The sequence below is a fragment of the Giraffa tippelskirchi genome, chromosome 13 (assembly GCF_054371585.1).
Source record: "Giraffa tippelskirchi isolate mGirTip1 chromosome 13, T2T-mGirTip1v1.2.pri, whole genome shotgun sequence".
Classification (NCBI taxonomy): Eukaryota; Metazoa; Chordata; class Mammalia; order Artiodactyla; family Giraffidae; genus Giraffa; species Giraffa tippelskirchi.
Window position 1 is genome coordinate 4,870,959 of NC_137287.1, and position 21,437 is coordinate 4,892,395.

Genomic DNA, 21,437 nt, shown 5'->3' on the forward strand with positions numbered 1-21,437 from the left:
TGTTCTTTAAAAAAAATAAAATTTACTAACTGTATAGAAAGAATAATAACATTTATTACTTTTAAAAATGTGTAACATTACACTGGGTAACTTTCCAGCAACCATAGTCATATCTATGTCATAGAAGCCACCTGGCAAGGCTACCCTGAAGCTGATGTTGATCTGAGCCCTCCTTGTTTAATCTCCCACAGGTATCACCTCCTCCAGAAACCTTCCTTCTCCTGGGCTCTCACAACACCTGTCTTTTTTTTTAAATGTTATTTTGATATTTATTTATTTTTGGCTGTGTTGGGTCTTCATGGCTGCACGGCCTCTTCTCTAGTTGTGGTGACTGGGGGCTACTCTCTAGTTGTGGTGCACAGGCTTCTCATGGCGGTGGCTTCTCTTGCTGCAGAGCATGGGCTCTAGGCGCACAGGCTTCCGTAGTTGCAGCAGGAAGGCTCAGTAGTTGTGGCGCATGGGCTTACTTGCCCCAGGCATGTGGGATCTTCCTGGACCAGGGATGGAACCCACGTCCCCTGCATTGCAACACAGATTCTTAACCATTGGACCACCAGGGACACCCCCAGCACCTGTCTTGAGGTACATTCTTGTTGCTGAAAATTTTTCTAAAGCAGGTGTATTGGTCTGTTGGCCCTAGCAAAATAATATAATTAGACTTCCCTTTGGTAACAGAAGGGCAATGGCCATAGTGTTCATCTTCCAACCACAAATCTTCATTGTCCTTCATTGGAAATGTAACTGTGGGAATTGGGGGCCCCTGATCTGATAACAATCACCCCAGATCAGCTCTGGAGAGGCTTTTGGGGTTAAATCCTATGGTAGTTTGGAGGGGGCAAAAGGGAGTTCAGGGTGATCTCTTTGTTGAATTCACCATAGTTCCAGGCCTAGACCTCCACTCTGCCAGATTTTCTGCTGGAATTTTTTGACCTCAGGACACCCAGTCACCCTGATGAAACTCACATGAGACCTAGGGAGGATTTACTGATTCATCAGGGAGGAAGGTTCTTCATAGGGGTGGGACCCTTAGGGCCAGCCCAACAGGTAAGGCAAAGGTAATCAGGGAGGGAGAGAGAGGAAGAGTGGGTTCTTGATGACTCTCAAAAAGTCAGGCTGAGGCCCTGACCCACTCCATGCAGGGACCACTTCTGCAGAGTGATTGTGCCCACCTGCCTTAACATTTTGGGGCTCCCTGTATTCTCTGTAGTGTCCCAGCTGATCCTGCCCTATGGGTTCATACAGGGTACAAATTTATACATTTGATCATGCACTGAATTGTGTCCCTTGAGAATTTCATATGTCAAGGCATAGCCCCCAAAGTGACCGTATTTGGAGACGGCACCTTTAAAGAAGCAATTAAGGCTCAATGCGGTCATAAGGGTGGGGGCCTAATCCAATATGATTCGTGTCCTTATGAGAAGAGGAACAAGCACCAGAGATTGATCTCCTGAGAGAGCACACAGTGAGATGATGCCACCCGCTAGCCAGGAGAAGAGGCCTCAGAATGAAACCTACCTTGGCAGCACCTTGATTTTGAACTTCCCACTTGCTAGAACGATGCGAGATAAAGTTCTGTTGGGTAAGCCACCCAGTCTGTGGTAGTTTGTAGTGGTAGCTTAAGGAGACTAAGACAGCATCCAATGGGCAACAGGAATACATTGGTAAAGAAAGACAGGAAGGGAGCTTTCCGTCTAGGAGGGAAAACCAGATGATAAATGAGTAATTAAGAAACTTCAGATTCTAAGGAAAATTCCAGTATAATGAGAGATTGGCGGGGGGTGGGGGGGGTGATGGTTTTCTTATTGGGCCTTAAGAAAGGCCTCTCTGAGGAGGTGACATTTGAGCTCATAAAGGATGACAAGCAGCCTGCTTTATGCCTTTGAGGGAAGAATATTCCAGGCAGAAGAACCAGTTGCCAAGGTCCTAGGTGGGCAGGATGCACAGCAAGGCAATTGTGGCTGGAACATGAAGAATACGTTTGGAAGGTGCACAGGGCCAGGGGCTGAGGATAAACTGAAATGGTTATTCTTTGGAGGGTTTTAAGCAGAGGAGGGGTATGATATCATTTATTAATATATGATAGAGATGAAGTTGACACTGTCTCCAACTGCTAATTCAGGAGACAGACAAGGAAACAAGCAAAAATCATAGCAGCATGATGGGTACTTTTGGAGGAGAAGCTAAGGCCATGGGAAAGCATAGGAATTTCGCCATTGTTATCCCTAACTGGAGGTCTTTATCACAGGCAATTAAACTGAAATGTATCAAAGGATTTGTCTACAATTGTTTCTTTCTTGATTATCCCCCTCTCCCTACTGCAAACAATATCAAATGACCTTGGTTAGCACACTGGTTCTAGCCCTTAGATTTTTCAACTTTCCCCAACTTTGGACCTCCTACATTTGGGGGTGGTGGTGGTAGGAGCAGAGAGGATTTTGCTTGGAAGTGGGGGAAGGAGTGTTCTCACTGTATTTCTCCTGGGGCAGAAATAATTGGCACTAAGTACCAATGCATCCACTTAACAATCCCAAGTGCTTCAGCTGAGGCTTGTTCTTGAGAGGCAACATTAAACAAAAGCAAGAAGCCTGTCTCTGAACAGGGTATCTTGCAGGAATTGCAAGCTCTATTTATTACCAGGTGTGAAATTATCGTCTGAGAAGGGAACACAAAGATTTTGGTGAGTTAGTGATGATGGGGGTGGGGTGGGGCACGGGGAAGTACTGTCAAAAAAAGGAGGTGGAGCCAGGTCATGGAGCAGGTGGAGGTCGGTCAGGTCATCACTTCGCGCTCTGTCCATCTAACACGCTAACCACACGTTTCCAGAAGAGCTCATCACTCAACCACTCTCAAAGATGGGAGTCTATAGGTGAGATCCGACGGCACGTTTCTCTTCCAGGACCTTTAGGTCCAGCCCACGCCAGGGCGCCCGGGCCTTCACTCCCTGTCATCATTGCTCTGGTCCAAGGCCTCCGCCTCGTCTGCGGTCTAGTCTCAGGGTGATGGAGCCGCAGCAACTGACCAGGCCGGCCACCTCCAGGCAGAACACCTGGGCTGCCCTTTGCTTCCAGGGTCTGCGTCCGTCTGCAGCCTTCCTCCTTCCCAAAGACCCTCCTTACCTCCTCCCCCTCCCCGGGCTCAGAAGGACCCCCAGGACGCCGGCGAAGGAGAAAGCCCCGCCCAGCCTGCCACGTTCCGTTCAGGGGTGGCCTCTTCCTGGGCCCGTCCGCCGCCTGCTAAGGGTGCCCCCACCGCCCCCGCAGCAGCGCGCCCCGCAAGCGTCCCTTCTCCCCAGCTTCCTGGCTCCGAAGAAGACGTTTAGGGCAGAAAGAGCCCAGAGACGCGGGTCACCTGCCTGCCGCTCCCTCCCCACCCCCCCGGGCCGGCGGCCCCGCCCCAGCGGACGGAGGTTTAAAAGCGCCCGGCCGAGCCCACCCGGCGTGACGCCCCTCCCCGCTCCCGCCGCCCGTCCAGGCCGCACCCACTGGAAGGCGGTGCGCCCGGGCCTAGTCCTCGGGCGGCCGGCGCGGCAGCTTTAAGCGGAGGCGGGACTGCTCGCCGCGCGGCGCGACGGAGACGCGGGCTCGGCTCGGGGGGCTCTGCGGGCCGGGGCTGCGGGCGGCCGGCCGCCGAGGTCGGGGTAAGTGCTCGGACCGGGGAGGCCTGCGCCCGAGGGCGGCGGAACTGCTCCGGGTGGCCCTCGCGCGGCGGCGGCGGCTCCGGCGGGGCCCGGGCGTGAGGAGGCCTCTGCGGGCGCGGCGGCCTAGCGGAGCAGCGGAGAGAGGCTCCGAGCGCCCCTGGGGTCCCTCCGCTCCCCTCTCCCCCCCCCCCCCACCCCGGGGCTCCGGCCGGGCGGCGCGGCCGGCCCGGGGGCGGGGCGGGCAGAGCGCGGGACGGCGGAGGGCGAGCGGCGCGGGAATTGGCCCTCGGCGCCCGCCGTAGCCCGGCGCTGGGCGTCCGGGGGACGGCGACCCACGGAGCGGAGCCGCGGGCCGTTGGAGGCGGGGGCGATAGGAGGGCGGGCTTGGGGGGCCCCGTGTCCCCCCTGCACACCCGGGCCGGCCGGGCCGCTCTCGGCCTCCACGCAGGCTCCTGGCTCTCCCTGGCCCGGCGCACGGAGCGAAGGTAGCGGCGTCGACAGCGCCCCTTCTGGCTCGGCGGGGCGGGGCCGTTTGTCGTGAGCTGGCGCGGCGGCTCGGGGGGCTCCCCCCGCACCCCGAAACGCCCCCACCCGACCCCCAAGCCCCGAACGTGGGCCGGGACGCGGCGGCGGTACCCAAGCCAGGCTCGGACCCTCGGCCTCCTTCTCTTGGAGCTGCTCTCCAGCCCGCAAGGCGGGGATGGGAGGTCTTCCCCTCAGGGGCGCCCCCCAAACCCGGGCCGAGAGCGAGCCTGGCCCCTCGGGATCCCGGAAAATAGAGTTTGAAGCCTTCGGTGGAAAGGAGGGGGGATTCGAGCATTTTAAAAAGCTTGGGCACGCACGCCCTTCCCCAACCGCTCCCCGAAGTTTCTTAGGCAAGGGGAGGCCGTGACCCCGAGTCTCGGGTCCCCCAGGGGTAGGATTCGGGGTGGGGAGGTGAGGAGGAAGCCCGAAATCGGGTCTCGTCCAGCGCGGCCGGTTGGTTCCGTTTAGTGCCTTCTGGCTGGCTGGGCGCTGGGGCGGAAGGAGCTCTCTCTTGGTCTCGGGTGGGGGGGCGGGGCGGTGGTCCCCATCGCTTGGGGGGCGCAGAAGTGGGAGCTGCAGGGGAGCGTAAGCCGGGAGGCAGGGCCGTGGAAGGGCCTGCAGAGGAGTTCGTGGTGTGTTTGTTGAAGGAAGAAAGAAACTGCCCCTTCGTGCAGAGTGAAACGAGCCGGGTATTCACGCACGGAGGATGGATAAAAGCAGCTGCACCAGGTTCTCTTAGTAGGGCTCTTAGTACAGGAACCAGGTCTCCTGGTTTTCCACCTGGAGTTGCAGTGCTTAAAGTGTGGTCATCCACACCTGTTTCCAGCTCACTGAGATGCTTCTTGGAAGCACCTGTGCTTTCATCCCAGGAGTGTTTCCTGACCTGTGCCCAGGTGGGAACAAAATTTACGGCTTCCCAGGGCTCCTCCCTGAACCTCAGTCTCTGCCTGGTGCTTGGGAGTCCACGTTTGGTACCTGGTGATTTTACTGCACAGTGAAGTTGGGGTCACCCAATGCAAAGTGGGTCCAACCACAATCAGCCAACCACATCCAGCCTAGTGGCTACTTTTATACAGCACAAAAACTGAAAATGGTTTTTACAATTTTTTTTAATAGTTGGAGGGGCATCAAAAGAGGAATAATGTGTCATTGTACAATTTTCAAGTGAAATTCAAGTTTCAATGTCCATATGTCAAGGTTTATGAATTACAGCCATGCTTATTTATTGCAGGTTGTCTATGGCTGTTTTTTGGCTATAGCAGAGCTCAAAAGTTGTGACAGACCACAGAATCTTAAAATATTTACTGTTTGGCTCTATACAGAGAGTTTGCTGACCCCTCGCCTAGGAAAAGCTGGACATACTCTAGGAAAGAGAAGCATCTGTGTATAAAAGTCATATTTAGAAATGAACAGAATGGACTTAGTAACTTTTACTTTCCAAAAACAGCAGAGGGAGTCGTGTTTTTTTCTGAATTAATGGCAAAGTATTTAGATTAACACAGGCACTTTGGTAAGATTTTCCTAGAGATCATGAATTTATGCCCTCAGTAAGTTAGCTAATAATGTGCTTCTTTTCGTAGGCTGGGCGAACTCATGGATATGATACTTTTCTCTTGAGAAACAAACAAACTCAAAAGAAAAATGGCATTTGTTGCGACACAAGGGGCCACGGTGGTTGACCAAACCACTCTGATGAAAAAATACCTTCAGTTTGTGGCAGCTCTCACGGATGTAAACACACGTGAGTTGATCCTTTTCGTCATCAAGAAATGTGTTGATGTGACACCTTCATCTCAGTTTAGATGATGCACACACTGAGATAAGTAGTAACATTAACTTTTATCCTAACATCCCCTTTCTCTGCCTTGTGAAGAAGCAAAGTGATGAGCATTACTGGCTGGAGCTCCAAAGAGGCACGTGTGTGTGTGTGTGTGTGTGTGTGTGTGTGTGTATGTGTATCCTTGTCTGTGCATGCACACGTGTGTCTGGGAGTACAAATGCGTGTGACTGGTTGTAGGGAACTAGTTGTGTGCCTGCTTTTGGACCATGACAGTCAAACTGATAAGATCTGATTGCTTCTCTTAAATTATTAAATCCAGTAATTTTTAGGAACATCCTTAACATAATTTCAATTACCTGATCATTTGTTTTGTTATTTACAGCTGATGAAACAAAGTTAAAAATGATGCAGGAAGTTAGTGAAAATTTCGAGGTATGATCTTTTTAATTTTATACCTTTTCATTTTGAGGTAAACACATGTGCTTTGCTACAGCTTCCTTGTTAGTCTTTTCACTAGTCACCTAAAAGTTATATTCTTTGTTAATGTAATGTGTTGTATTTCAAAATTGAAATTTGAAAATCTTGACAGTGTTGTCCACTGTCTTCACACTAGTGATAGTGAGCCCCAGACAGTGTTGAGGAATGTTGTTTTGTTTAGGTATTTGGCCTTTTTTTCACTTTTCAAACATCGTATATCTCTTCTAGGCATATGCTTTCAGAATACACTCAGATTTCTGTTGTCGATTTGTTATGTCAGGTAATGGACGGTGTGTTACTGTGTGGGATGAGTGCTGCCTTTCCGCGTGGGCTCTCCTGTTGATAACTTCTCTGAGACGCGGTTTCTCTCTTCCGGGTCTCGCAGTTTACAGTTTTATATGTTACATCGGTCGCTCAGATTCTGTCCATTTTTCTTCGGTCTTTTCCCTCTTCGTTCTCTGATCTGTCCTCAGAGTCAATGGCTGTTGGTTCCTCATCTCCAATCTGCTGTGATGCTGTTTTTAAATTTCAGTTTATTTGTATTTTTTAATTTTAAAATTTTAGTCACTGTACTTTCTATCATTTCCATTTGTTTCTTCTTTCGATGTCACCTCTCTGCAGAGATTCCTCATTTTCATTTATTGAGACCATGTTTTCCTTTTATACTTTGAACGTATTTATTATAGTAACTGCTTTGAAGTCTCTGCTAAATATAAAATTGGGGCTCTATCAAGGTTGATTTCTGTTGGCTATAGGTCACATTACCTTGCTTCCTTGCATGTCTGGTAGGTTTTGATTGTACACCAGGCATTGTGCGTGGAACATAAGGACCCTCGGTTCTGTTACCTCTCTTGGAAGAGTTGATAATTTGTACTGTCGTCAGCAGTGCGGGTGCTGGCCGATCTCAGTGAACTTGTGGAGGTTTGGTTTTATGCTGTGCTAGAGAGGGTCTGTCAGAGAAGGCAGTGGCACCCCACTCCAGTACTCTTGCCTGGAAAATCCCATGGACGGAGGAGCCTGGTAGGCTGCAGTCCATGGGGTCGCGAAGAGTCAGACACGACTGAGCGACTTCACTTTCACTTTTCACCCTTGTGCATTGGAGAAGGAAATGGCAACCCACTCCAGTGTTCTTGCCTGGAGAATCCCAGGGACTTGGGAGCCTGGTGGGCTGCTGTCTATGGGGTCGCACAGAGTCGGACACGACTGAAGCGACTTAGCAGCAGCAGAGAGGGTCTGTGGGAAGGCCACAGGGTTTCCCAAGTCCCTCTGACTTGGTAGGCTTCAGCCTTCGAACCCCATCTCAGTGTGGCTCTCACTGGAGATTGATTTTAGACCTTGTTGGGTTGAGGCTAAACTAGGCCTTCCTCGGGGGCGTGGTCCTTCATCAGCTGAATGTCTGAGGTGTCTCCAGGTGTTAAGGTCTTTGCGCTGTGTCGAGGCTGGACCCCCAATATCCTCTAACATTGCTAGACCTCTGACATCTCTTCATTTCTCAATCCTCGAGCCCCCACTCCCTGGCAAGCCTCAGGTTGTCTTACCTTCCTTTACCAGAAGTATAGCCCAGTGCTCTGTCCAGGACTCGCTGGAGACCATCCACACCCCCATTCTGTAGTTCCTTCTCCTCTGGGGCTTTGCCCTGCAGATTCCAGCCACTTTCCAGGTGCTTTCCCTGGGCTCCAGCCTCCTGAGCCCAGTCAGGAAATGGGACCCAGGCAGAGTCAAGGAGGGGCACGGCTGGTGAGCTCCCCCTCTTCTGGAGATCATGGCCTTGCACCGCTTCTGGTCCAGTGCCCAAAACTGTTATCTGTATGTCGTCCAACTTGACGGTTAGTCTGGTGCCAGTCAGTCTCATAGGCCAAAGAGAAAGTCACTTTCTTGTTTTTGATGCGGGAATGGTAAAACCTTTCTCACAGAGCTAATAATGATTGTTAAGAACAAAATGTTTCCTAGCCTCTGTCATTTGAATCACTAAGCGTTAGATGAATGTTAGTGGCATTGAATCCGACCCTTACTGTATATAGTAGTGGATGGGATTTTTGTTTGGTAGGGGAATTGTTTGGTTTTGTTTTGTGTTAAATAGATGTTTTTAAGAACTTGCTGCCTTGTACTGAGGTAGAAAAAAAAAATCCTGAGATATTTAGAGATTGAGCGAAAGAGCTTTCTCTTCCACCCAAGCTATTAGTGCAAACTGTTTAAGAAAAACGAAACAAAACACTGAAAAAAGCGGGAGTAGAACAGGAAAGGCCTGCATTCTGCCTTTTATTGACAGAACCACAGCCCTCAGAGGTTTACCTGAGAGGCCGAGATCATGGCACTGCCTGCGATGCTGCAGGAGTGGCACATGGCCAGGCCTTGTGGGCGCAGGGGGCTCTTCCAGTGAAGTGTCTCACGCCTTCCTCTCCTGTTGGCAAGAGTCTGGCAGTTAGCAAGTCAGTTCCCATTTTGGTCTCAGATGCGTCGATTAAATTAGAATGAAAAGCACTTGGGGCTTTTCCAAATAGTGCCTTTTGAAATCTATTTGATGGACATTTAGCTTAAATGAAATTCAGACGACTGAGTCCTTTGAAGTATGAAACACTTGGAATGACCGTTAATTCTAAATTACCATCGCTCCTATCCCAGAACTAAATATTTAAATGAAATGAGTGAAATGAAAACTTCCCAAGAGTTTGAAGAATCTTAGAAATTCATTTCATTAATCACTTAGGGTAAGTTTCCAAGCAATGTAAGTATCATATGGACTGTCTCTCCTAACAGAAAATAGAGAAACGTTCAAGTTAGAAATCACGGAGAAAATTCCTGTGGATCAAAAAGCTGGGGGCTGAGTTGAAATCCTAGCATAATAACTGAGCAACTTGTTGCATCTGTCCTGTGGGAGAAACTTGATACTCAAGATACTTTGAAGGCTATGGAATCTGGATGGTGTGGGCTGACGGGTCGATGAGCTGGCTTTCTTGATAACCTCGATAATGTTCCAGCTCGACTCTTACCCTCTTTTCCTTGAACCCTTGAATGGGAGTGTTTCATAGAAGTTACATGTTGGGGATGAAAAGCGACAAGCACAGTTCTTGTCCTCCATGGATTCGCGGACTTCTGGGGGAGGGGCTGCCAGCTCCTGGGGGTGCCCCCTTGCCCAGCGTGCTGTGGGCTGAGCCCCTGGAGTTGAACTTGGCCCTGGGAGACCAGCGCTTGGGTATATATTCCAGGAGTGGCGGCTCTTTCTTTGTTCCTATGGCGGCACACAGTTTCCTGGGTTTTGCCTGTATTTTTCTCCTCCATAGATTCCTCAGGCAGCAGACAACCCTGGACCTGTGTCCTCTGCCCAGATCAGTGTCTGCAGCGCCAGACACATCGAGCTGCCCCGGTGCCTCGACCCACGGGCTTCTCAGCCTCACGATAGTGAAAGTTTAGTGCCCCCCCCATGCTCCCATCCCTGCCTCATGGAAACTTTAAAAAGTCCAATAAGTGCCTTTAACACGCACACGTTCTCATCATTTTGTGCCTTCGCATGTCCTTTTCTTAGGACCTTTCCCACTTTGTCCCGTGGTTAACCCCTGCTGGCCTCTTAGGTTTTCATACCCACACCCCTTCCTGGGGAGGGTGTTCTCCGCCGTTGGTCCCGGCCGGTCAGTTAGGCCTCGTTGTTGGGTTCCCTTAGTTGCCAGCCCAGCACTTCCCCCGTCATAGTTCCGTGTTATGAGATCGTTTCTCGATTACCAGTCTTCACCGCCGCACTGCTGCCTCCCCACCTCCAAGGACATGGGCTCTGTCCACCTTCCTCCTCGTTTCGTCCCCATTGAGCGCATGATAGGAGCGCAGTCGTGTGTGTTGAACGTGCGGCTGAGGCCTGAAAGGGCAAGAGGGAGGAGAACGTGGGTGTTAGGTGCTCGCAAGTGGGATCCACGTCCCAAGGCTTTGTGACTGGCAGTCAGCGAGCTCGGAGTTTTTTTAAAACCTGTGAAATGGACAAAATACTTAGAGAGCCGTGGTGAGGACCGAGGGAGAAAGAATGGAAGGCACAGAGCACAGTGTGTGTGAGGCACAGGGGTGCCGTAAATAATAGTGAAGGGACGCTGAGCGTTTACCATAGGCAGTGTGGAAAGCTTTACATGCATCAGCTCATGTAATCTTCACACGGTTACGTAAGGCAGGAAATAATAGCCTCTTCACAGGTGGGGACACTGAAGCCCAGGAGGTCAGGTGCTTGTCCCAGGTTTACACTTGCTGAGTCGGGTCCGGACCCTGCCCCGGTCGCCATCTGACTTCACTGTCTCCAGACTGCAGTTTCACTTCTAGTCTCCTTTTAACACCAGTGTTGTTCGCCTAACTCATATCAGCCTAACTGATAAGCTAGAGTTTTAGAGTTTAGTGTGGTCAGGCTCCTCATTCTCCAGATGAAGAGATTCAGATCAAGTCCCCTTAGAGGGTAGCACTGTCAGCCCTGACAGGCTCCGAAGTGAATGTTCTCCACAGCATCAGCTTTTCTAGGCTGAGCCATAAATTTTAGCACTGAATTTTCTTGAGTTTTAGTTCTCTGAAATCTCTTGACTTTCAGAAGCAGCAGTCAACTTATTTCAAACTATATTATCATTAAAGCATCTGAAAGTTTTAACAATTGCTATCAGCGCTCCCAAAGTGTTTCTTGAGATGGTTGTAATATGTGAATTTGCAATGGAATTATATGTACATAGACCTTAACGGGGTTTTCTTTTCTTTCTGCATGATTAGAATGTGACTTCCTCTCCTCAATATTCCACATTCCTGGAACATATCATCCCTCGATTCCTTACGTTTCTTCAAGATGGAGAAGTTCAGTTTCTTCAAGAGAAACCAGCCCAGGTAATCTGTTCAAGAGAAGAATGTCCTGCTGTAGGGGTCCCAGCCCTTGTGAATGAAAACAACTCAAAACACTTACGGCTGCCCTTAAAAATGAGAGCGGTTTTGTCAGATAAGGGTCACTTTGCCGAAGGCCGTTGGCCTCCTCAGGAAGATGTCTTGGTTTTATTTCCTCGTGGCCATCTCTCTCACTGTTTAACCTCCCCACACTTGCTGGCCAGTGCGCGTGCGTGGGCTGCGTGTTGTGGCCGAGTTCACACGTGTGTACAAGCGGGGGGGAGAATTTCACGACCCTCCCCATGCCTCGTGCCCAACTCTAACCCCACAGTTTCCAGTTCCTGTAACTGCCTGGTTTTATCTATACCCCCGCCGCCTCTTCGCACCTCCCCCACACACTTACCTTGATCATTTTAAAACAGCCCCATCATCTTCTTTTTTCTATAAATGTTTCAGCTTGTATCTCTTAAAAAAAGAATTTTAGAAATTACCGCAGCACCAGTGAAAGTGCATTGCTGAATGAAACATTCTCGGGTGGCACCAGCTCCAGATGTCCCTCTGAGTCCCGTTCGAGTTCTTAGTTCTGTAGTCAAAATCACAAAAGCCCGGCACAGCCTGCGGTACGATTAGTCGTTCGGTCCGAGGTAACTGGAGAGCTCGTCCCAGGAGCTGAACTGAGATCACGCAGGGAGATGGCCATGAAGTTTCACTGGTGGTCTGCTCTTTTTATCTTAAATTCACACCCCCTGTGCTCACTTGTGTCCTTCTGCTGGCAGTGGTGACCAGGTGTGGAAGAAAATTTGGCTTACTTGACTTGGCACACAGCTATGGAAATACAGAAAATACCAGTTTGTACTGCATGCTTTGGATTACGTTTAAATAATTGACGGGGCTGTTTGTAAAACGGGCTCCATCTTGCAGCGTGGTGGCTCTGGTGCTGAGTGCGGGCGTGTGTGACACCGCAGGATGCAGAAAATTACCTTGGCGCTCGGGGAAGGGTTTCACATTTACACCTTTGTTTCTCTTGAACAGCAACTGCGGAAGCTTGTTCTTGAAATAATTCATAGAATACCAACCAACGAGCATCTTCGTCCTCATACAAAAAATGTTCTGTCTGTGATGTTTCGCTTTTTAGAGGTAACTTGTGAGAATTCTTTTTATTTAGCCACTTTCAAAGCTTTTAATGATTTTCTTACAGTAAAATCCTGTGTGTAAACAACCGTTTCTCTTTCAGTAAAATTCTGTTTCACACATAGAAGTTTTCTTAACTGCCTGTTTTCTCCCACTTTGCCAGCCAGATGACCAGGAAGGATTATTAAATGAAGATCTTCCTTTGACTCACTGGGGGCTTGAGTAGACACGGTGGGCGGTGGCCTGGGGGTCACTGGCTTGGTGCCTCTGTGTTTGTGTGTCAGGCACAGTAGGTGCATGGTAGCCATGAAGCTCAGGTTCTTGGGTTAATCCACGTGGCACCTGTTAAGGTAGCTTCTGGAGTCGTTTTCTTGCTGTCCTCAGTCTTGACGTGTTTAGCGTCCTGTCGAGCTTCTGGGCCCCTTGGGAAGATGAGCTCTGGAGGGCGTAGCGTTGATCTCAGGTCTTGGCTCTGCGCTGTGTTAGCTCTGTCACGTCAGCCCCGTTCCTCTTGCCCTGAGCCTTAGCTTCCTCTGTTAGGACGTGGATGACACCCCAGCTCACATGGTGCGTGCCGTGTTAGCACAGGGCCCAGTGCCCGCGGGGTGCTCAGTTACGCTGCTTCTGGCAGTCTTCTCAAGCAGTGAGACGTGTCTGTTAAGACCTCGGTTCGTAGTGTGACTTGCTGGTTACTCATCTGTTGACTTGCGCAGAACCTACCTGTGGGACACCTTCAGATGGTCCCCCAGAGGCCACGCACCGTCCTGTCTGGGCCAGCTGTGTTCTGCGGGCTTATCAGTTTTCTGCAGATCACATCTAAGTGGGTTGATGGAGGGTGTATATGCAGAAAATACTTAGGAAATACTCTTTAATCTTTTTAGTAGGATAAGTTTTCAGTAATACAGCTCTTCTAAATGCTTTTTTTTTTTTAAAGACGGAAAATGAAGAAAATGTGCTGATTTGTCTAAGAATAATTATTGAACTACACAAACAGTTCAGGCCGCCCATCACCCAGGAAGTAAGTGTTTATTCTGATGGCATTTATGAAGTGTACTGACAGATTCCTTCTGCTGTGTGAATTTTTCACTCTGAATTTCCTTGCTTCTTTTTCCCACCTTACGTGTCTGTCTGTTTTATAATTCTCCTGTGGATAACATATCATATCCTGATTGTTTCCCTTCACTTTATATGTGTGTGTTTTCCCAACCATAAAGGATGATTTGTAAAGTTAATTTGTGATGGCTATATAATAATCTTTTACAGTTTTGGATACTTAGGGCATTTCAGAGTTTTTACTTTATGACTGTAAGCGAGTATTTGTTTACAGTTTAAATTATTTTGTAGACTGAGTTTGTAGAAGTAGAATCCCCAGGCCACAGGTGTTGTGTTCTAAGGCCTCTGAGATACGTCGGTCCGCTGATGTCCAGAGGGATTCAGCAGCTTGTGTCCCTCAGCTTGAGGGACTCTCCCTGGCTCAGTCTCTCCAGCTTGTGGTGTTGCTACTTTTTTGAAAGGCGCGAGGTGGCGTTTATTCTCGTCACGCCTTCGCTCGCCCTGAATTAGAAACGTGTTTTCTGTTTATCAGTCTGTGTGTCTGTTTCTTTGTTTGGTCTGTTTGTTCACGTTCATCGCCTGTTTGTATCTTGACTCTGGCATTTTTCTTGCCTGTTTCATGAGATCTTATATATGAAGACTATTGATATTATTCTTACTGTAAGCATTTTCTGTTTACAAACAATCTTTACATTGTCTTTTTTTTTTTCAGATTCATCATTTTTTGGATTTTGTGAAACAGATTTACAAGGAGCTTCCAAAAGTAGTGGTATGCTGTTTTTTATATTATTTGAATTTATCATTTATATTTATGCCTTCCTTATTCCAAAGGGTTGAAGGAATAATTGGAGGGGTGCTAATTTTACAAGGAGGAAAATTTAGTCAAAATCTAGGTTGATAAATTGTTTCTGTTCAGTTGCTAAGTCGTGTCCAACTCTTGCAGCCCCGTGGACTGCAGCATGCCTGGCTGCCCCGTCCTTGAGCATCTCCCAGATAGCAATTGATAGATTAGCCACTGGAGAAAAAGAGTCCTTTTGGTTTCATTGTTTAAATACTGCATTTTTACATAAAGCAGTATATTCTTGTAGAAGTTTTGTATTAAAAAAAAGGAAAACAAATTGTCCATAATTACCCTTCTACTTGTAAGCAACCATTGACATTGCTGTTTGGAGTTTCACTTTGTGCTTTGTAGAGATGGTTTGCACTCACAGTCTTGAAGCTTTTTGGGGACTGATGTATACTTGCAGCATTTTTCTGTGTCATTAAAATTTTTCCGTATCTTGAAAGAACTGTTTCCGAGCAGGGCCACCCGTGTTCAAGTGTGTGGAGTGGAAGAGGGAGCACCTCCTCGCTCCCTGTCCCCCCACTGCGAGGATTGGCCGTTACAGTGGGGCGCGTCCTCCAGGGCTCCCTCCGGCAGTCGTAGTTCTGAGTGACCGATAACTCTTCCATGTTTGTGTGCTCGGACCTTCTCCCTGGTCCCCCCATTTTCCAAATCATTGCTACTGCAAGTAATGCCGTAGTATAAGATCATTGTGCATAAATGTGTTTGTTTCAGAGTTTCTACTGTAAAGGTTTTTTTTAAGCTTGAATTTTTTAAAAATTAACACATGGTAAAACTGACTTTTCGTTTTGTAAGGATTTTAATCTGCTGCTGCTGCTGTTGTTCAGTCGCTAAGTCGTGTCTGACTCTCTGTGACCCTGTGGACTCTAGCCCACCAGGCTCCTCTGTCCTCAATCTCTTGGAGTTTGCTCAGATTCGTGTCCATTGAGTCGGTGATGCTAGTAGTGTATAAAACTTAGATTGCCTTCTAAGTTATCAAATTATCATCGTGTCAGCTACTGTTTTCAAAGAAGAGCTATTTTTCATATGAAGCTGTCTTTTTTTTAACATGAAGCCCAAATCCCATTGAGAACTAAGAATGCCAGTGAGGTCCTGGCTTTTTAAAATATCTCCTGTACTTTGCTCCTGTTCCATATCCGACCTTATTTAGGAGACCGGGAAGTTAATTCAGTAGGACTGGCTCCTGGGTTCTTACCACCAGAGAGCTGGGTTACATCCTGCTGCTGTAATGTGGCACACCTCTCGTCTTCTATCAGCCAGGAAAAACTAGTAGAAAGTGCTGGGGGCAAGTCTGTTGTCTGTTGTTAAAGGTGGAGGATGTGTCGTGTTGAGTACTAGTACTTTGGCCTCCTACTACTGTGGGGTTGGTGTCACATACATGGGCAGGACAATGAGCGTCCCCCCGCCCCATGTCAGGCATGTTTTATTAAAAGGAGTGTTGTGTTTGACTTTAGGAAAAATGACTTCTGTTCTTTTTCTGTAGAACCGTTACTTTGAGAACCCTCAGGTGATCCCCGAGAACACAGTCCCTCCCCCAGAGATGGTCGGAATGATCACGACGATCGCTGTGAAGGTGAACCCCGAGCGTGAGGACAGCGAGACAAGAACAGTATGTGTCTCAGTGTTCCGCTCCTAGCTTTGCTTCTGTCCACGTCTCCTCCCCCTGGTAGAGGACGCCTGAGGTATTGGCTTTTTAGACCACTAAGCTTTTTGGTTTTCTCGTAAAAATTGAACACATGGAGGTGTTTAAAACAAGCAAAGAAATGTGTGTGCGCACAAGAGAGCCTCACTGACTTGCTCTGTAGGTGTGCGCGTGAACTGTCGCTCACTGTGACGGAGGTATAATCACGGTGGAACCGGGAACCAGACAGCAGCTGACCCTGCAGGGGGCCCTGGTCTGTCCTTAGCTTCACTGGTAGTGAGGTCCCTTTAAACTACACATAAACCTGTAGTTCAGTGCCTGCCAGTGTGGGCCCTGCGGACAGAAGTTCTTGAATGTTACAGCTCCACCACTTGCATTTTCTCATAGTAGGAAAGTTCATGAACCGTGAGTTTTGTGAAGGTAACACTGTTATTTTCTGCAGCTCATGTGTTAAATCTGTAGCACTTGCCACATAGGGAACATGTATTGAGTATGTACTTTTGTGTTTTATGATTTAATCAAGACAATCATCTGTATTTGTTCTACTGCTTTGCAGACTGTTTCAATATGAGCTAGGATAAGTAGGAACTACATTTTAGTTTATAAACAAAGTTTTAATTTCTTTGCTCTTCCTGAATTAGAAACTTCTGTTTATCAGTCTTTGTGTTTCTTTTTTCACTTCCCTTTTCCTATCCATTGTCCATTTGTGTTTTGAGTCTGATATTTTCCTTACCTGTTTGAGATTTTATATATTAAAAGACTATTTTTTCTTATATTTATTGTGAGTATTTTTCCTGTTTATAAGTTCCTTTGAATAAAACTAGGTACACACGTACTTCTTACTGTTTTTCTTTTGAAAGTGAAGTGAAAGTGAAAGTCACTCAGTTGTGTCCTACTCTTTGCGACCCCATGGACTATACAGTCCATGGGATTCTTGAGGCCAGAATACTGGAGTGGATAGCCTTTCCCTTCTCCAGGGGATCTTCCCAACCCAGGGATCAAACCCAGGTCTCCCACATTGCAGGCAGGTTCTTTACCAGCTGAGCCACAGGGGAAGCCCAAGAATACTGGCGTGGGTAGCCTATCCCTTCTCCAGCAGATCTTCCCGACCCAGGAATTGAACCGGCGTCTCGCATTGCAGGCGAATTCTTTACTAACTGAGCTATCAGGGAAGCCCATAATAGATTAAAAAAAAAATTTTTTTTAATTTCTCCAGTGAGTTGAATCTCTTTTTGACACATTTTCTTGAGGATTTTACTACAAGTGATGACGCTGTAAAATATAAAACCTTTTACATTGAATGATAATTCTTGTGCTTTGTTTTCAAAATATTTTGCTTCTTTCACCACAGATAATTACAGAGATGAGTCAGTGTTTTCTCTTCCCTTTATTTTGACCGGGTGGTGCTCAGCGGTGGGACACTGATGAGGGCTATTTTAGGTGCCAAGGTGGTGACCACAGTCCTCTGTATTCCTCTCTTCCAGCATTCCATCATTCCCAGAGGATCACTTTCTTTGAAAGTGTTGGCAGAATTGCCCATCATCGTTGTGTTAATGTATCAGGTATGCATATTTTCAGTAGCTTCCGGGGTTTGGGGCTTCTCATTTTATGACAGTTTACACACCTGCTTTTCTGTGGCAAATAGATGTGTATGTTACACGTGTGCCTAGTAATGACTCGCACAGTGTCTTTGCTGCCAAATGAGTTCGCTATAAGCAGAGTGAAAAAGCATGAGAATCTGATGTGTTTGCTTTTAGCTCTACAAAGTGAATATCCACAATGTCGTTGCGGAATTTGTGCCCCTGATCATGAATACCATTGCCATTCAGGTATCGGCACAAGCCAGGTGAGATTTCCCGGCCAGCGATGTGGCCGACCAGCAGAGCTCTTTAATCCAAGTGACACTGTACTTGCTGTCGTCATTTGTGAAACAGGAAACTTAGATAAAATTTTGGTGTAACTTGTATGTATTTGTGGCATTCTGAACTTATATTTTGGTGATGATAGTAATGGTTTTTTTCGTTCCTTATTTCGGAAAGATGACGTGCCCCCTCTGTCCTTGGTGTCATGTAAATTTAGAACTATCGTTAGGGCTTCCTGTCCTCGATTTCATCTTGGAGATGTTCCAGGCCGCCTCACCTTCAAGCCTGTTTTCTTGCTGCTCCTCTTAGCATGAGGGCTAGGAGGCCCTTTTACCCCATTACCCTTAATCACTGACTGGGCCAGATCCCGTGAAGCCTCTCAGCAAAGCATTTTCTCAGACTTCTTGGCATTCCTCCTTAGCCCCTTATCACTTGTCTCTTGACTTGGAGCCTGTCTGGCTCTGAGTCGCTTGAGGGCAGGATCTAAGGGTGGATCTGCTCTAAGAACCCCTGAGGCCGTGGCACAGGTCTTTGATTGCTCAAATAGCCGCCTTCCTTGGGGAGCAGGCAGGTCGGTCTCCCATTGACTGTTGGGGTTCAGGTTGTGGCTGCTGCCCAAGGGCCTGGCAGAACTGCCTGCTTTATGTCTTTAAGGCCTCTTTATGTTACTCAGAACTGCATAAAAGTGTGGGCACGTTGACTTGCTGCTGTGTAGAAATCAACCTTTTGGGCTTGGTAATTACTGTAGGTGATATAATGTCACCTAAAGAACTGCGAGCTAATATTGTTAATTTTTTCGCTTCTCACTTAGGCAACATAAACTTTACAACAAGGAGCTGTATGCTGATTTCATTGCTGCTCAAATTAAAACGTTGTCATTTTTAGCTTACATCATCAGAATTTACCAGGTAAGTTCACTGACTTCTGTTTTAAATCAGGTTTACTGAGATATAATTTACAAGGAGTAACATTCACCTTTTGTGGGTGTACAGTTCGCTGAATCAACAAATGCATACCTAACCACCAACCAGTACATCAAAATACAGAACATTTCCATCTTCCAAAAAATCCCTCTTACACACAGTTTCGTCCTTCCAACCCCTGTCCCTGGCAAACAACGGTTTGTCTTCTGTCCCCATAGTTTTTTGCCTTTTCCAGAATGTCAAAGAGATGACATTTTTGTATTAGTAAAAAATCTGAATTAGATGCCCTTTGATATTTTGGTCAGCTTGAGTTATCGTGAATAACTTCCTGAGACGCTTCAGAAGGCAGATGTGACTTGAGCTCATTCTGAGCTGATTAAAGGTGTCATTAGTGACTCACAAGGTGTCATTAGTGACTCACGTTGATGGGATGACTGAGTGAAGAATTTTGCTTTTTAACTTTGATGTTTATTCCTCCTTCCCTGTAACAGGGACATTGTTGAAAGTTGGAAAGACGAAGAAAATAAAAAGGACCTCCATGATCCCATTAAACTACCCCTGTGTCGCCGCCTCTCCCGGCAGGCTGGCAACACACAGACTGACCAGACTTTGGGCTGATGCTTGTTTGTTAGGCCTGTTGCTTTCTGAGGGTCCTCTGAGCCACGTTTAGTCCGACTGAAATTTTTTTTTGTTTTAAAAGTTTATAAAACTTGGATTTCTCTCAACGGCCGCCCACCAGTGTAACTGCGTTGCTTTCCTCTCCCTTGTGCAGGAGTTGGTGACTAAGTACTCTCAGCAAATGGTCAAAGGAATGTTACAGCTGCTTTCAAATTGTCCGGCGGAAACCGCGCACCTCCGGAAGGAGCTGCTGATCGCCGCCAAGCACATCCTCACCACCGAGCTGAGAAACCGTACGTCCGCCTGGCCTCCGCCCGCCTGCCTGCCTGCCTGCGAGCGTGGGCGGGGCCGTCAGCTCGCTCACCGTCCCTGGCTCCGTTGATCTTTTCCTCGTTTATTGCTGCTCTGGCTGTGTTTTCTCTCCTGTGTCTCCCTTCTTCCCTCTCCTCTTTCTCTCTCCCCCTCCTTCCTCTCTCTCTCCGACCACCTCTCTCTTTCACCTGCCACCGGGGTTCTTGCTTTCGCTTGTCAACAATTTCGTAATTAATGTGACAGTCTCCTTAGCCCAGTTTACAGTCTGAGTAGCTCTCAGCATGTCTGCCTTCTGACTGCGTATCTTTGACACTGCAAATAGTCATTTGCTTTTTCTGACTCACAGCCAGCGAGCTTTAAAAGGTGAGAGGAAGACAGTGTTTTCTTTCTCCATGCTGTGAAAATGATGAAGAGTTTTACATGGAATGTCTTAAAATCTGCTGAAGTGACTGAGTCGTGTCTGGAGTGACTAACTCGGTTTTCCTGCCATCTGAGTGATAGCGACTTTGGAGGTGTGGTGGGGAGCCAGGCAGCGGGAGGTTTGTCCTTGCTGAAGTGCTGACAGATTAGAAATCTTTCTCACGTTTATTCGGTTAGCTCCGATCCAGCAGGCAGGGTGGATCTTTACCAGGCACTCTTTTGAGGCCTTGAAGCTTGGTTTCACTCTTGGTAACTCTACGAAGATCAACAGGTTTCCGAGACACTACTCTCTGAAGTTAGGTTAAATGTTAGACTGGTTGAATTCAGCTTTTAGAGGCTGCTGCTTTTTTTTCCTTCCAAACAAGATTTTGGATATTTATTTTGAAGCCCATTGTTAGTTTACATAGAGAAGTATCCTTATTTCTCCGTGATGACCAACCTTAAGATCTTTAAGAAGGATGACTTCAGGGCAGTGGATAAAGGGGCATTTAGGGACTACCGCCCCCTTGGTTGGTCAGTGCCTGCTTCTAAGGACCCTGGACTGAACTGCTGTGAAGCACTGGGGCAGGTTCCCCGCCGAGGACACGAGGCGCGTGGTTTATCTCTGGCTCTGTGTGTGAGGCACGTGGCTGGCGTGGCCCAGCAAAACCAGCATCTTAGAAGCAGCATGTGCGCCCCTCCTCCCCGCTCTCCCAAATCTGGGTGGCTTGTTGGTGCAGAGCGGCTCCTGTGAAAGTACTGTTAAGGGACTTGCTGCCCACCTGGCCTGGTTGGTGATGGAGGCAATGGATGTTTGTGTTCCAGAGTTCATTCCTTGCATGGACAAGCTGTTTGACGAATCCATTCTGATTGGCTCAGGATACACTGCTCGGGAGACTCTCAGGTATGATGATAAAGCCAGCGCTGGGGCCAGGGACCTGGCACTGTGTCAGGAGCGTCTCCATGAGTGTGGGCTGTGGGCCTTTCCTCTCCCATTGGATTGAGAATTGCAGGAAGTTTCAGAAACGCCTTGGTTTGCTTTATGTGCCTTGGCTGAATCAGAGTCACTGTCTTGATTTACACTGTAGGTAGAACTATTTGACTAGTGTTAAGTGTTTTTGTTTTGTAAGTAGGAAATGTGACACATGACCTGTGAGTTACTAATTGACAGGCTGTTTGTATTTGAGCAGCAGGGCTCAGCTGTAGGTGGTTCTGCTCAGGTTAACCAGGTGTGATGGTATAAACATGGAGATACACTTATGTGCATGAAGGTAACCATGTTTTTCAACTTAGAAAGTAAAGGTTGAAGCAGTAAGACAAGGCTGGAGTCTTTTAATCCTATAGCTGGGAGGAGGTAATGGGGAACCCAGGACCGGGCGCAGTGTGCGCAGACCAGCTGTC

The 21,437-nt window shown here is 47.9% G+C and overlaps 1 protein-coding gene, 1 long non-coding RNA gene and 1 other non-coding gene across 6 annotated transcripts in view; 2 read left to right on the plus strand and 1 right to left on the minus strand.

Moving 5' to 3' along the window:
- Window positions 1–268: 268 nt before the first annotated feature.
- On the minus strand, window positions 269–3,871 carry LOC145531910 (uncharacterized). The gene is made up of 3 exons (XR_014072848.1): window positions 3,483–3,871; window positions 1,516–1,691; window positions 269–518 (listed from the first exon to the last, which is right to left on the minus strand). It is a non-coding gene; the product is annotated as an uncharacterized LOC145531910 (long non-coding RNA).
- The window catches only part of TRRAP (transformation/transcription domain associated protein), a 92,044-nt gene continuing 73,535 nt past the window's right edge, over window positions 2,929–21,437 (plus strand). For all 4 annotated transcript variants that reach the window (XM_081555720.1, XM_081555721.1, XM_081555723.1 and 1 more), the window contains exons 1-13: window positions 2,929–3,637; window positions 5,743–5,903; window positions 6,325–6,374; window positions 11,148–11,258; window positions 12,285–12,389; window positions 13,318–13,401; window positions 14,149–14,205; window positions 15,764–15,889; window positions 17,407–17,484; window positions 17,680–17,768; window positions 18,596–18,692; window positions 19,480–19,618; window positions 20,862–20,940. In XM_081555720.1, the coding sequence (XP_081411846.1) occupies window positions 5,804–5,903; window positions 6,325–6,374; window positions 11,148–11,258; window positions 12,285–12,389; window positions 13,318–13,401; window positions 14,149–14,205; window positions 15,764–15,889; window positions 17,407–17,484; window positions 17,680–17,768; window positions 18,596–18,692; window positions 19,480–19,618; window positions 20,862–20,940 (1,115 nt within the window). In that variant the 5' untranslated portion in view covers window positions 2,929–3,637; window positions 5,743–5,803. The remainder of the gene's footprint in view (window positions 3,638–5,742; window positions 5,904–6,324; window positions 6,375–11,147; window positions 11,259–12,284; window positions 12,390–13,317; window positions 13,402–14,148; window positions 14,206–15,763; window positions 15,890–17,406; window positions 17,485–17,679; window positions 17,769–18,595; window positions 18,693–19,479; window positions 19,619–20,861; window positions 20,941–21,437) is intronic.
- Window positions 6,032–6,241, plus strand: LOC145533629 (small nucleolar RNA ZL1). The gene has a single exon (XR_014074216.1). It is a non-coding gene; the product is annotated as a small nucleolar RNA ZL1 (small nucleolar RNA).